The sequence below is a fragment of the Mustelus asterias genome, chromosome 14, assembly GCF_964213995.1.
Source record: "Mustelus asterias chromosome 14, sMusAst1.hap1.1, whole genome shotgun sequence".
NCBI classification, from domain to species: Eukaryota; Metazoa; Chordata; class Chondrichthyes; order Carcharhiniformes; family Triakidae; genus Mustelus; species Mustelus asterias.
Window position 1 is genome coordinate 102,895,113 of NC_135814.1, and position 13,094 is coordinate 102,908,206.

The 13,094-nt window shown below is 47.4% G+C and overlaps 1 protein-coding gene across 4 annotated transcripts in view; it reads left to right on the forward strand.

Annotated features, from left to right (window-relative positions):
* Positions 1 to 13,094, forward strand: part of nbeal1 (neurobeachin-like 1) — a 277,142-nt gene that overhangs the window by 94,377 nt on the left and 169,671 nt on the right. For all 4 annotated transcript variants that reach the window (XM_078228982.1, XM_078228984.1, XM_078228983.1 and 1 more), the window contains exons 3-5: positions 742 to 903; positions 6,928 to 7,009; positions 8,472 to 8,599. In XM_078228982.1, coding sequence (XP_078085108.1) covers positions 742 to 903; positions 6,928 to 7,009; positions 8,472 to 8,599 — 372 coding nt within the window. The remainder of the gene's footprint in view (positions 1 to 741; positions 904 to 6,927; positions 7,010 to 8,471; positions 8,600 to 13,094) is intronic.

A 13,094-nucleotide genomic window follows, 5' to 3' on the forward strand; every position in this document is an offset into this window, starting at 1 on the left:
CCAAAAGAGAAAATGCTGGAAAATCTCAGCATCTGTAAGGAGAGAAAAGAGCTGACGTTTCGAGCCCAGGTGACCCTTTGTCAAAGCTAAAAGGCAGAGAAAGTGGGAGATATTTATACTGCAGGGGGAGGGAATGAAAGATGAGTCATAGCCACAGAAACCAGGGGAAAGGCTGCTAATGGCAGCCCATAGAGAGAATAGAAGGTGTGAATGGGCAAACGGCAGAGAAGCTGAAATCAGAGGGTGAACTGTGACAGATGAAGATGTGGGGAGAGGGGGGGAGATGGGTGGGAGAGAGGTAAAATTGAGAAGAAAGGGGGAAAGGGTAAGCAAAGGGGGAGAAAGGTAAGAAAAGGGGGGATAAAATAGGGGGAAAGAATGGGAGGAAAGAAAAATAAAGGAAGACAATAAAGAAATTAAAGATTGAGAACAGTTAAAAATGAAATGAAAACAAAGGGATGGAGGTGGGGTGGAGCTAATCATCTGAAGTTGTTGAATTCGATGTTGAGACTGGAAGGTTGTAAAGTGCCTCGCCGGAAGATGAGATGCTGTTCCTCCAGTTTGTGTTGAGCTTCACTGGAACATTGCAGCAGACCAAGGACAGACATGTGGGCATGGGAGCAGGATCGTGTGTTAAAATGGCAAGCAACTTGGTTTGCCCTCCGTGTTTGCAGGAGTGTTTGGGCACTGGTGTATATATCTCAACTTTCTGCTGATTGTATTTTGTTTCTCTCCCCTTAGGTTGGATGACGTGCCACCTGGACTTTCCTTGTTGCCTGATAACATTCTGCAGGTACTGAGACAGCAGCAGTTACAGTGCATGCAGAAACTGTCGGATGGGCTGGAGGATGAACAGCAAACATTGGCTCTCACGCTGGTCAAATTCCTCATTATCATCTGCAGGTACACTTCCTGTCTGTAGTTTACAAACTAGGAGATTACAGGAAGCTGAGAATAACAGAGTTCGGGTTAATGGTCACAGCACTGAAACTTTAACTCTTGCTTCTCTCTCCACCGGTGCTGTCAAACACGCCCAGTATTTCCAGCATTTTGTTTTTTCACAGATTTGTTCATAAGATATAGAGGAGCAGAATTAGGCCATTCGGCCCATCGAGTCCGCTCCGCCATTCGATCATGGCTGATATGCTCCTCATCCCTACTTTCCTGCCTTCTCCCCATAACCCTTTAACCCATTCCCAATTAAAAACCTGTCTAACTCCTCCTTAAATTTACTCACTGTCCCAGCATCCGCCGCACTTTGGGGCAGCGAATTCCAGATTCACAACCCTTTGGGAGAAGTAGTTTCTCCTCAACTCTGTTTTAAATTTGCTACCCCTTATCCTAAGACTGTGACCTCTCGTCCCAGAATGCCCCACAACAGGAAGCATCCGCTCCACGTCTACTTTATCCATACCTTTTATCATCTTGTATACCTCAATTTGATCTCCCCTCATTCTTCTAAATTCCAGAGAGTGTCGGCCTAAACTGTTCAATCTCTCTTCACACGCCAAACCCCCTCGTCTCTGGAATCAATTGAGTGAACCTCCTCTGAACTGCCTCCAATGCCACTACATCTTTCTTCAAATAAGGGGACCAAAACTGTGCACAATACTTCAGGTGCGGCCTCACAATGCTTTGTATAGCTGCAGCAATACTTCCTTACCTTTATGCAGATTTGTTGTCGCTCAGAAAGAGGGTTTTTTGGCCCATCGTGTTTGGACCTGCTCCCCAAATGAGCACTTGACTCTGTGTCAATCACTTGCCTTCTCACCGTAACCCTGCACATTTTTCCTTTTCAAATAACAGCCTAGTTTTCCTTTTGAATGCTTCAATTGAATCTGTCCCCACCACACACTCAAGCTGTGCGTTCCCGCTGGCTACGTGAGAAAGACTTTTCACATGTTGATTTTGCTTCTTTTGTCAAATACTTCAAACTTGCGGCCCTCTCATTCTCGCTCCTTTTATGAACAGGAACAGTTTTTCCCTCTTAAATAAACGCAAATTACTGCGGATGCTGGAATCTGAAACCAAAAGAGAAAATGCTGGAAAATCTCAGGAGGTCTGGCAGCATCTTTAAGGAGAGAAAAGAGCTGACGTTTCGAATCCAGACGACCTTTTGTCAAAGCTAAAAGGCAGAGAAAGTGGGAGATATTTATACTGCAGGCGGAGAGAATGAAAGATGAGTCATAGCCACAGAAACCAGGGGAAAGGCTGCTAATGGCAGCCCATAGAGAGAATAGAAGGTGTGAATGGCCAAACGGCAGAGAAGCTGTAATCAGAGGGTGAACTGTGACAGATAAAGATGATGTGGAGATGCCGGTGTTGGACTGGGGTGGGCACAGTAAGAAGTCTCACAACACCAGGTTAAAGTCCAACAGGTTTTGATACTGTTGCTCTTAAAATAGAATATTGCAGTGGACAGAGAAACCTTGTTTCACTGCCCAGTATTTATAAATGAAGCTGAAAGAAAAGTTACTTTGATTTATTTACCCTCCCACCCTGTGGTGTTGGCTGTGCTCTGGGAGACAGTGGCACCCTGTGCTCTGGGACATGGTGGCACCCTGTGCTCTGGGAGCCGGTGGCACTCTGGGAGCCAGCGGCACCCTGCGTTCTGGGAGACAGTGGCACCCTGTGCTCTGGGAGACGGTGGCACTCTGGGAGCCAGCGGCACCCTGCGTTCTGGGAGACAGTGGCACCCTGTGCTCTGGGAGACAGTGGCACTCTGGGAGACGGTGGCACCCTACGCTCCGGGAGATGGTGGCACCCTGTGCTCTGGGAGACAGTGGCACTCTGGGAGCCGGTGGCACACTGCGCTCTGGGAGACGGTGGCACTCTGGGAGACGGTGGCACCCTGCGCTCCGGGAGACGGTGGCACCCTGCGCTCCGGGAGACGGTGGCACTCTGGGAGACGGTGGCACCCTGCGCTCCGGGAGACGGTGGCACCCTGCGCTCTGGGAGACGGTGGCACTCTGGGAGACGGTGGCACCCTGCGCTCCGGGAGACGGTGGCACCCTGCACTCCGGGAGACGGTGGCACCCTGTGCTCTGGGAGACGGTGGCGCTCCGGGAGACGGTGGCACCCTGCGCTCCGGGAGACGGTGGCACCCTGCGCTCTGGGAGACAGTGGCACCCTGTGCTCTGGGAGACGGTGGCACTCTGGGAGCCGGTGGCACCCTGCGCTCTGGGAGACAGTGGCACCCTGTGCTCTGGGAGACAGTGGCACTGTTGCCATATGCGCTTTCCTGCATTCTCAAATGGGCGTTACGCACACAAAAATCTTGATTGGAGTCTTGGCAATCTGCTGGGGGCGCGGCAGCTGAGTTTCATCTTGTCCTCAGCCAGTGCCCTGTACGTCAGAGGAAAGGCTGACTCCATAGCAACCAGAGGCCTAGGCATTTCCCATTTTACTTTATCTCTCTCTATCCCAAGCTTTTAGCTTGCCAGTTGTAGTACACCTATCTCTGCCCTGGCTGACATTAGCTCACCTGTTGTACAGAGAATCAGGAACCTTCCTCAAGCAGCAACTAGATTTTTATGACACCCTTAACATAGTCAAGTGCCCCAAGGTACTTGACAGGAGTGTTACACAGAAAATCGGAGCAGGTTTAGTTTATTTGACCCTGTGAGCCTGCTCTGCCGTTATGGCTGATCATCTGTCTGAATGCCAGGCTCCTGCGCTCTCCCCAAAACCCTTGACACCTTTCGAGTCCAGAGATCTATCCATGTCTCTCTTAATAACATTCAGTGACTTGGCCTCCACAGCCTTCTGTGGTAGAGAGTTCCACAGGTTCACCGCCCTTTGAATGAAGATGTTTAAACAAAGAAACAAAGAAAATAGGAGCAGGAGGAGGCCATTCGGCCCTTCCAGCCTGTTCCACCATTCAATACGCTCATGGCTGATCATACATTTTCAGTATCTCACTCCCGCTTTCTCTCCACACCCCTTGATCCCTTTCGCCACAGGGGCCACGTCCAGCTCCCTCTTAAACATATCTAACAAACTGGCCCCCCCACAGCTTTCTGTCGTTGAGAATTCCACAGGTTCACAACTCCCCGAGTGAAGAAGTTCTTCGTTATCTCAGTCCTGAATGGTTTACCCGTGATTAAAAGAACAAAGAAATTTACAACACAGGAACAGGCCCTTCGGCCCTCCAGGCCTGCACCGATCATGCTGCCCGACTGAACTAAAACCCCTTACCCTTCCGGGGACCGTATCCCTCTATTCCCACCTATTCTTAGACTGTGACCCCCTAGTTCTGGACTTCCCCAACATTGGGAATATTCTTCCTGCATCTAGCCTGTCCAGTCCCACCAGGATTGTTTTTATGAGATCCCCTCTCATTCTTCTAAACCCCAGTGAATACGGGCCCGGTCGACCCAATCTCTCCTCACATTACATCCTGCCGGCCTAGGAATCAGTCTGGTGAACCTTCGCTGTGCTCCCTCTATGGCAAGTATATATTTTCTTAGGTAAAGAGACCAAAACCACCGAGGTGTGGCCTCACCAAGGCCTAGTACAGCTGTAGTAAGACATCCTCGCTCCTGTACTCAAGTCCTCTTGCAATGACGGACAACTTACCATTTGCCTTTCTAACTGCTTGCTGTACCTGCATGCTTGCCGTCAGTGACTGGTGTACAAGGACACCCAGATCCCTTTTGTACATCAACATTTCCCAATCTATCACCATTTAAATAATACTCTGCCATTCTGTTTCCGAAGTGGATAACTTCACATTTATCCACGTTATACTGCATCTACCAGGTATTTCCCAACTCAACTTATCTAAATCACTTTGAAGCCTCTCTACCTTCTCCTCACCAATTACACCTAGTTTTGTGTCACCAGCAAACGTGGAAATGTTACATTTGATTCCCTCGTCCAAATCGTTGATATAGATAAGTGTCCTGTTATTGTATCCTTGATAATTGACTCTAGTATTTTCCCTACAGCTGATAGTTTAACCGGTCTGAAATTCACTGTTTTCTCCCCTATTCCTTGTTTAAACAGTGGGGTTACATTTGCTCCCCTCAATCTGCCGGAACTGTTCCAGAATCTATAGTATTTTGGAAGATGACAACCACCGCTTTCCATGGCCACTTCCTTTCGTACCCTGGGATATAGATTATCCTGGGGATTCAGTTCCATCAATTTCTCCAGCCCTTTTTTGTTTTAACTAATATTCATTTCCTACATTTCCTCATTCTCACCAGACCCTTGCTTCCCTCGCATTTCTGAGAAGACAAACTTACCAGATAATATTTGCCATCGATCCAAACAAAGAGCTATTGGGACTGGTGACCAGAAAAGCTTGGTCACAATTACCTTGTTTTATGGATTGTCTTAAAGGAGGGGAGAGTTGGAGAGGGGTTGAGGCTTTGAAAGATAATCCAGATTTTTAAAATTGCCAAGCTGATTGCTGGAAATTGGAAAAAAAGCTTCTCTAATAAGGTTAATGTTTGGTAACATATTTGTTGTGAAGAATTTGGGCCTGGGCAGCTGCAGACATTGGGGGCGATTCTACTATTGTGTCCCGCCAGCTGATGTGTAGGTAAGATTGCACGAGAGCTGAGATGTCAGGTTCACACCCGATTACTCGGCTCCCACAATCTTACCAGCAGCATCGGATATCCGGCGCGATCAGCCTCGTGCCCATTTCTGGCGCGGGCCTGAATAATTTATTTAAATATAAATTATATTGATTTCATGAGCTCGAGATGTAATCGTCTGGGCTCATCTGCCTCTGTGGCCTCGCTGGGAGAGGTTCTCTCCTGCGAGAATCACAACAGTTCCCCAGTCATAATGACCTCACCAGTAGAACCAGAAGCCTTGAGGACCCCCCTCCTCCTTTCCAGGGAGGTTGGGGCCAGGAGGTGCCCCTTGGTTGGTGTCAGCCTGGTACCCTGGCAGTGCCAGCTTGGCACCCTGCCACCGCCCAACAGGGATTGGGTGGTGCCAAGGCTGTGGGGCCAGAAGGGGTGGGACCTACTCGGTGTGGGGCCAGATTTGGGGAGGGGGGGGGGGGGCGGCTGGTTGGAGGCAGTGCCAAGGGGGTTGGGGGGATTGGATCGTTGGATCAGTCCGGGCGATAGGCCGTGAGTAGCTTTGGGGTGGAGGCGGGTGGGTGTTGCTGTGCTTCAGGCTGGGAGGCTGGCTCAGAGCTGCAGAGGCTGAGTGACAGGCCTCTGCTGGTAGAGACCCGTGCATGTGTAATGACGCCCGCTGCTGCTCTCAGCCAGCTTTTCAGGTGGCTTAAGCCCTGCCCTCCTCCCCCTACAGGCAAGAAACCGTTTCTGCTGTTGTTTCATGTACTGAGTGCCAGAGATAGTAGATTTCAACTCGTCCAAAAAACAGATCTGAAACTCTCCTGTTTTCACACTTGTCCTGAATATTTTTGGTAAGAGCGACCCTATATTCTTCCAGTGGTGGGATGTAATTGAGACCAGAATTGATGTACGGGTTAGGTTGATTGGCCATGCTAAAATTGTCCCTTAGTGTCTTGAGATGTGTAGGTTAGAGGGATTAGCGGGTAAAATGTGTAGGGATATGGGAGTAGGGCCTGGGTGGGATTGTGGTCGACGCAGACTCGATGGGCCGAATGACCTCTTTCTGCACTATAGGATTTCTATGACTTTATGATTCTAAGGAGTGCAGAGTTCCCAAATATTCATAGGGCTGGGAGGAGATCAAAGCATGGAAGGAGCAAGGCCACAGACTGGAACACACAAGTATTTCAAGCTCGAGGCTGAAATGGACAATTTCTAATCTGCATGGCACCAGATAAACTCATTGATCCATTCGATAACCCAATAGTTTAGCCATCAGCTTAGTTCCCTATTGTTCATGGGTAACTCCTGATTGATTTTCTTTTGTCTGAACTTCCTCCGAACAAGTTGAAGGATAAATCAGATCATTCCCTTTATTTCCCAGGAATCTGGCTAATGTTGAAGAGATTGGGACCTGCTCCTACATCAATCATGTCATTACTATGGCCACAGTCTACATTCAGCAGGTAAGTGCTGCTAAAATTAACCTTTCAGCCAATACCACAAAGAATTCGGAGCTGGAAAGGGCTCCGTCAACTCGACAACAAGGCAGCTCTTTGTTTGTTTAAAAGAAAAGTGTAATTTATTATAAAGATTAATTTGCGACAGACATAGACTTGTTTTGTTAATGTTCCACTTCTGGTGGACTTCTCCAAAGACAGAAAGCAGATTTGACTCAATGGGTTGAATTGTTGCTTTGTGTGCCAGCATGACCCTGTGGACTGTGCAGGAATATTCGCAGAGTTACACTTTCCTGTGGCATTCTCGAGGTTAGAGAGAATTGTTTAATGCGGAAACTGATGAGTGAAATAGCCAATTATTGGCGGTCAACTGTGCTAAACATAATTTTAAAAAAAGACTGTCTAGATTTATAAATTTCTATTGGATGCTGACAGAATGGTGAATTGTCTTGTTCAATTAAATAAGGAGCGGCACGGTGGCACAGTGGTTAGCACTGCTGCCTCACAGCGCCAGGGGACCCGGGTTCAATTCCTGGCTTGGCTCATTGTCTGTGTGGAGTTTGCACATTCTCCCTGTGTCTGCATGGGTTTTCTCCGGGTGCTCTGGTTTCCTCCCACACTCCAAAGATAGGTGAATTGGCCGTGCTAGATTGCCCTTGGTGTCAGGGGGGCTAGCTGGGGCAAATGCATGGGGTTATGGGGATAGGGCCTGGGTAGGATTGTGGTCATTGCAGTCTCGATGGGCCGAATGGCTTCCTTCTTCATTGTAGAATTCTATGATTCTAAGCACATCCTGGACTTGGGGCGGCATGGGGGCACAGTGGTTAACACTGCTGCCTCACAGCGTCAGGGACCCGGGTTCAATTCTGGCCTTAGGTGACTGTGTGGAGTTTACATCTTCTCCACGTGTCTGCATGGGTTTCCTCCGGGTGCTCCGGTTTCGTCCCACACTCTAAAGATGTGCAGGTTAGGTTGATTGGCTATGTTAAATTGCCCGTTAGTATCAGGGCAATGAGCAGGGTAAATATATGGGGTTACGGGGATAGGGACTGGGTGGGATTGTTGTTGATGTAGGCTTATCTGCTGAATTACCTCCTTCTGCACTGTAGCGATTCTATAAAATCTATGACTTGAAAGGACAGATGTCTGACAGTTAACGTTTGGTGTAGTTACTATATTCCAATGTCCAGTGGAACTGTAAACAAATATAAAATGCTAGTCCAGCGAAATTATAGGTGCTTTGAACACAAAATCAAAATACTGTGGAATCTGGAATAATTAAAAGAAAACAGAAAATGCTGGGATTACTCGGCAGATCAGGCAACATCTGCGGGTAGAGAGAAACGATGAAGGGGTTATAGTTGCATGGACACTGACCTGTCAAGTAATCCCAGCTTTAATTGGAAGTTCTTTGAAACCGTGGCTCTTTGCTGTGCTTGACGTTTGCGTAACTTTCTTTCAATGCAAGTTGAAAAGCAAGACCAAAGAGAAGGAAATGGCAGACCTCACGCCAGCTGAAGACTTTGCAAGACACGCGCTGACCTTCTGTGAGAGTCTCTATGATCCGTATCGAAACTGGAGACAGAGAGCAGCTGGGTGAGTAGACCAAGCCACCAGATATTTTGGATCTATAAGACCATATGGTGGCACAGTGGTTAGCGCTGCTGCCTCACAGCACCAGGGACCCGGGTTCGATTCCCGGCTCGGGTCACTGTCTGTGTGGAGTCTGCACGTTCTCCCCGTGTCTGCGTGAGTTTCTTCCGGGTGCTCCGGTTTCCTCACACAATCCGAAAGACGTGCTGGTTAGGGTGCATTGACCCGAACAGACGCCAGAGTGTGGCGACTAGGGGAATTTAACAGTAACTTCATTGCAGTGTTAATGTAAGCCTTACTTGTGATTAATAAATAAAATAAGGCGTAGGAGCAAGAGTAGGCCCTTTGGCCCATTGTGTCTGATGAGGTCATGACTGATTTGATATACTGTACAGTTCGGGCCAATATTCCCAGTTTTTCTTGGTGTTCCATTTTAAAGTATACAAATCCAGTATTCTTATTTCCCAGTACTGTTTTCTCGTTCTGGGTCCTGCTTACCTTATAATAATCTAAGCCTAGGCTAGTTATAGTCTGCAAATATTAATTGTTTCTCCATTTGGTTTGAGTTATAAGAAGAGGCTGGATAGACTGGATGTAGGAGGCTTAGGGGTGATCTTGTAGAGGTCCATAAACTAATGAGGGGCATAAATCAGCTAGACAGTCAACATATTTTCCCAAAGGAAGGGGAGTCCAAAACTAGAGGGCATAGGTTTAAAATGAGAGGGGAGAGATACAAAAGTGTCCAGAGGGGCAATTTTTTCACACACAGGGTGGTGAGTGTCTGGAACGAGCTGCCAGTGGTAGTAGTAGAGGCGGGTATAATTTTGTCTTTTAAAAAGCATTTAGACAGTTACAGGGTAAGACAGGTATGGAGGGATATGGGCCAAACGTGGGCAATTGGGACTAGCTTAGTGGTGAAAACTGAGTAGTACGGACAAGTTGGGCCGAAGGGCCTGTTTCCATGCTGTAAACCTCTATGACTCTATTTTCTAACTCTCTTGCATCCTACTACTTATCAGTTCACACTTATCACACCTGTAATATAGTATTGTCTTGCTTGATTAACATACAAATTGACCGCATAACCATTTGGTTTTTGGATATTTTCAGATGTATGGATAAAGGATAAAGTTTAAACTCTACTGGTGTCACAAGTAGGCTTACATTAACACTGCAATGAAGTTACTGTGAAAATCCCCTAGTCACCACACTCCGGCGCCTGTTCGGGTACACTGAGGGAGAATTTAGCATGGCCAATGCACCCTAACCAGCACGACTTTCTGACTGTGGGAGGAAACTGAAGGAAACCCACGCAGACATGGGGAGAATGTGCAGACTCGGGTACCTGGCGCTGTGAGGCAGCAGGGCTAACCACTGTAATACTGTGGATTTTCGAATTAGATTAAAGCATAGGATAAGCGTGCTTTGACTTTGCCCATCGACATAGATACTGCCATCAACAGCAAAGACTTGCATTTATATGGTTCATTTAACTAGTGGTATTATCGCCAGACTATTATTCCAGAAACTCAGCTAATGTTCTGGGGACCCGGGTTCAAATCCCATCACGGCAGATGGTGGAATTTTAATTCAATAAAAAATACCTGGAATTAAGAGTCTACTGATGACCATGAAACCATTGCCGATTGTCGGAAAAACCCATTTGGTTCACTCATGTCCTTTAGGGAAGGAAATCTGCCATCCTTACCCGGTCTGGCCTACATGTGACTCCAGAGCCACAGCAATGTGGGTGACTCTCAACTACCCTCGGGCAACTAGGGATGGGCAATAAATGCTGGCCCAGCCAGCGACGCCCATGTCCCATGAATGAATAAAAAAAATTTAACATAGTAAAACGTTTCAGTGTACTTCACAGGAGTGTTGTCAAGCAAGGTGGATAACACTAAACCAAGTCAGGAGATCTTGGGGCAAATTACCTAAGTTTTGGTCAGAGAGAGACGTTTTAAGGAACATTGTGAAGGAGGAATGTGTAATGAGGTGATAATTTTGAATGGCATGTGATTTTGAGATTAGGTGCCACGTTACTGAGTGGTACTGGGTACCTGATGGCGTCTGCCGTTGGCTAGGCTTTCCCCTGAGTCCTCCAGCTGGATTAAGCTTCATCCACAAGGTGTGACTTGATCACGATGCAGCATGGGAAACGGGGTATCTGGGAACTGAGCGAACAGAGCGAGCGACAGACTGTGTCTCCTCAACCGTTTAGACTTAAGGATTGGGAAATGAAGACAGGAAGGATTGAACGGGAGGCTGTCTTAATTGTCAGATCAAGAACAAAAGAGATATAGAGGCAAAGCAAAATTGTATTGGGAGAGAAAAATGGAAAAAGAGTGTTAAATTTAAACTGCCCTGAAAAATTCAGAATCCGAAGGTGTGAGACTCAGCATTTGTTATCGTTAATTTTCAATGCTAGAGTTGTGACTGACAGCCATTAAGTTGTCATGCCATTAAAAGGACGCTTAAGCTGCGGTTAGTCCATATCGACTGGGCAAATGCAATAACTTCATGGTTTTCAATGGTGAGGCTAGCAATAAAATACTGTCTTGGCAGAGCTTGTGGTGGAGCGGCGCAGCCCGGAAAGCATGCTCACAGATTTTGGACTTGCGTATTTAACCTCGCACGTGCCCCTGACATCAAGCTGCTGTACCATTTATACACGATTAACTCTGAGGGCCATTTCCCTCATCGTTACTTGATGACTGCAAATTGTGGCTCAGAATGTGTTTAATTTATTACAATAAAGAGGCCTTCAGTGCGCTCCCTCAATATTGGAATGTTTCTGGCATGGTCAAAGCGCTAATGTTTGTTTGTGGCTTTGTCAAGCCAAGTAACAGTTTATAATATTTTTACATCCTATGCGCTTCCAACTTCATGGAATCATAGAATCCCTGCAGTGCAGAAGGAGGTCATTTGGCCCATCGAGCCTACATCAACAACAATCTCACCCAGGCTCCATCCCCATAACCACACGCATTTACCCTGCTTGTCCCCCGACACTAAGGGGCAATTTAGCACAGCCAATCAACCTAACCTGTGCATCTTTGGAGTGTGGGAGGAAACGGGAGCACCTGGAGGAAACCTGACACAGTGGCACAGTGGTTAGCACTGCTGCCTCACAGCGCCAGGGACCCGGGTTTGATTCCCGGCTTGGGTCACTGTCTGTGTGGAGGTTGCAGGTTCTCCCTGTGTCTGCGTGGGTTTCCCCTGGGTGCTCCGGTTTCCTCCCACAGTTGGAAAGATGTGCTGGTTAGGTGCATTGGCCGTGCTAAATTACCCCTTCGTGTACCAAACAGGTGCCAGAGTGTGGCGACGCGGGGATTTTCACAGTAACTTCATTGTGGTGTTAATGTAAGCCTACTTGTGACACTAATAAATAAACTAATCCACACAGACACAACGTGCAAATTCCACACAGACAGTGATCCGAGTCCGGAATTGAACCCGGTTCCCTGGCGTTGTGGGGCAGCAGTGCTAACCACTGTGCTGACTTCATAAAATGGAGCTGAATCGTGTCATTCAGATACCACACTGGCATTTTCTATCGCCATCGCCCAGAACGAATTTGAAGAGAGGTCCAGAAAGTGCTGTGTTCTATTTGTCTGCCACTGATTTCAGATCACACTGATTGTGAAAGTTTGTAGCAGCTTGAAATATGCAGAGCCTTTAAGGTTGCCAGACATGATTTAACAGCGAGCCACGTAAGGCGATATTCGAGTGGGTGACTTGAACGCTTGGTAAAATAGGTCGGTTTAAAGAACGCCTGATAGGAGGAAGGAGAGGCGGAGAGGTTTGGGAGGGGAATTCTAGAGCTTAAATGCTGGGCTCCCGAAAACACGGCCCTCGGATGGTGAAGTGAGGAAAATCAAGGATATCCCGGAGGCCAGATTTGGGGATCACAGATTTCTCGGAGGGCTGGGGGCGGGGGCGCAAAACCAGTGAGGGATTTGAACGCAAGGTGGAGGTTTCTCAGTTGATGAAGTGGAAACCAATGTGGGTTAGTGAGCCGAGGGGATGGTTAATGGGACCGGATGTGAGTTAAAATCGGGGAAGCAAATGGATAAACAAGTATCGTAAGTTGAAGTTGAATTAAATGTGGAATGCACGATTAACTAGCTGCTCAAATTAGTTCTGTTCAATTGACTTAAAAAAGACCTTTGATACTATTTTAGTGTTGCAGTTTTGCCAAAGAACTGGAGGATTCCAACTGTGGCAGCTCTGTTCAAAACATGGGGCACTGATCAAACTGGCCAGTCATTCCGATGGCAATGTTTTGGCTACTAACGACCATTGTCGAAGACAAAACCAGTTCTCACCTGAAGAAGAATTAGGGACAGGCATTGTTTTGTTTATTATTTTTTTAAAGGGAGAACTTGTTCCAAATGACTCGGCTGAATATAAAGGTCAGTTTAGCTCAGTTGGCTGGATGGCTGGTTAGTGATGCAGAGCGATGCCAACAGCACAGGTTCAATTCCCGTACTGA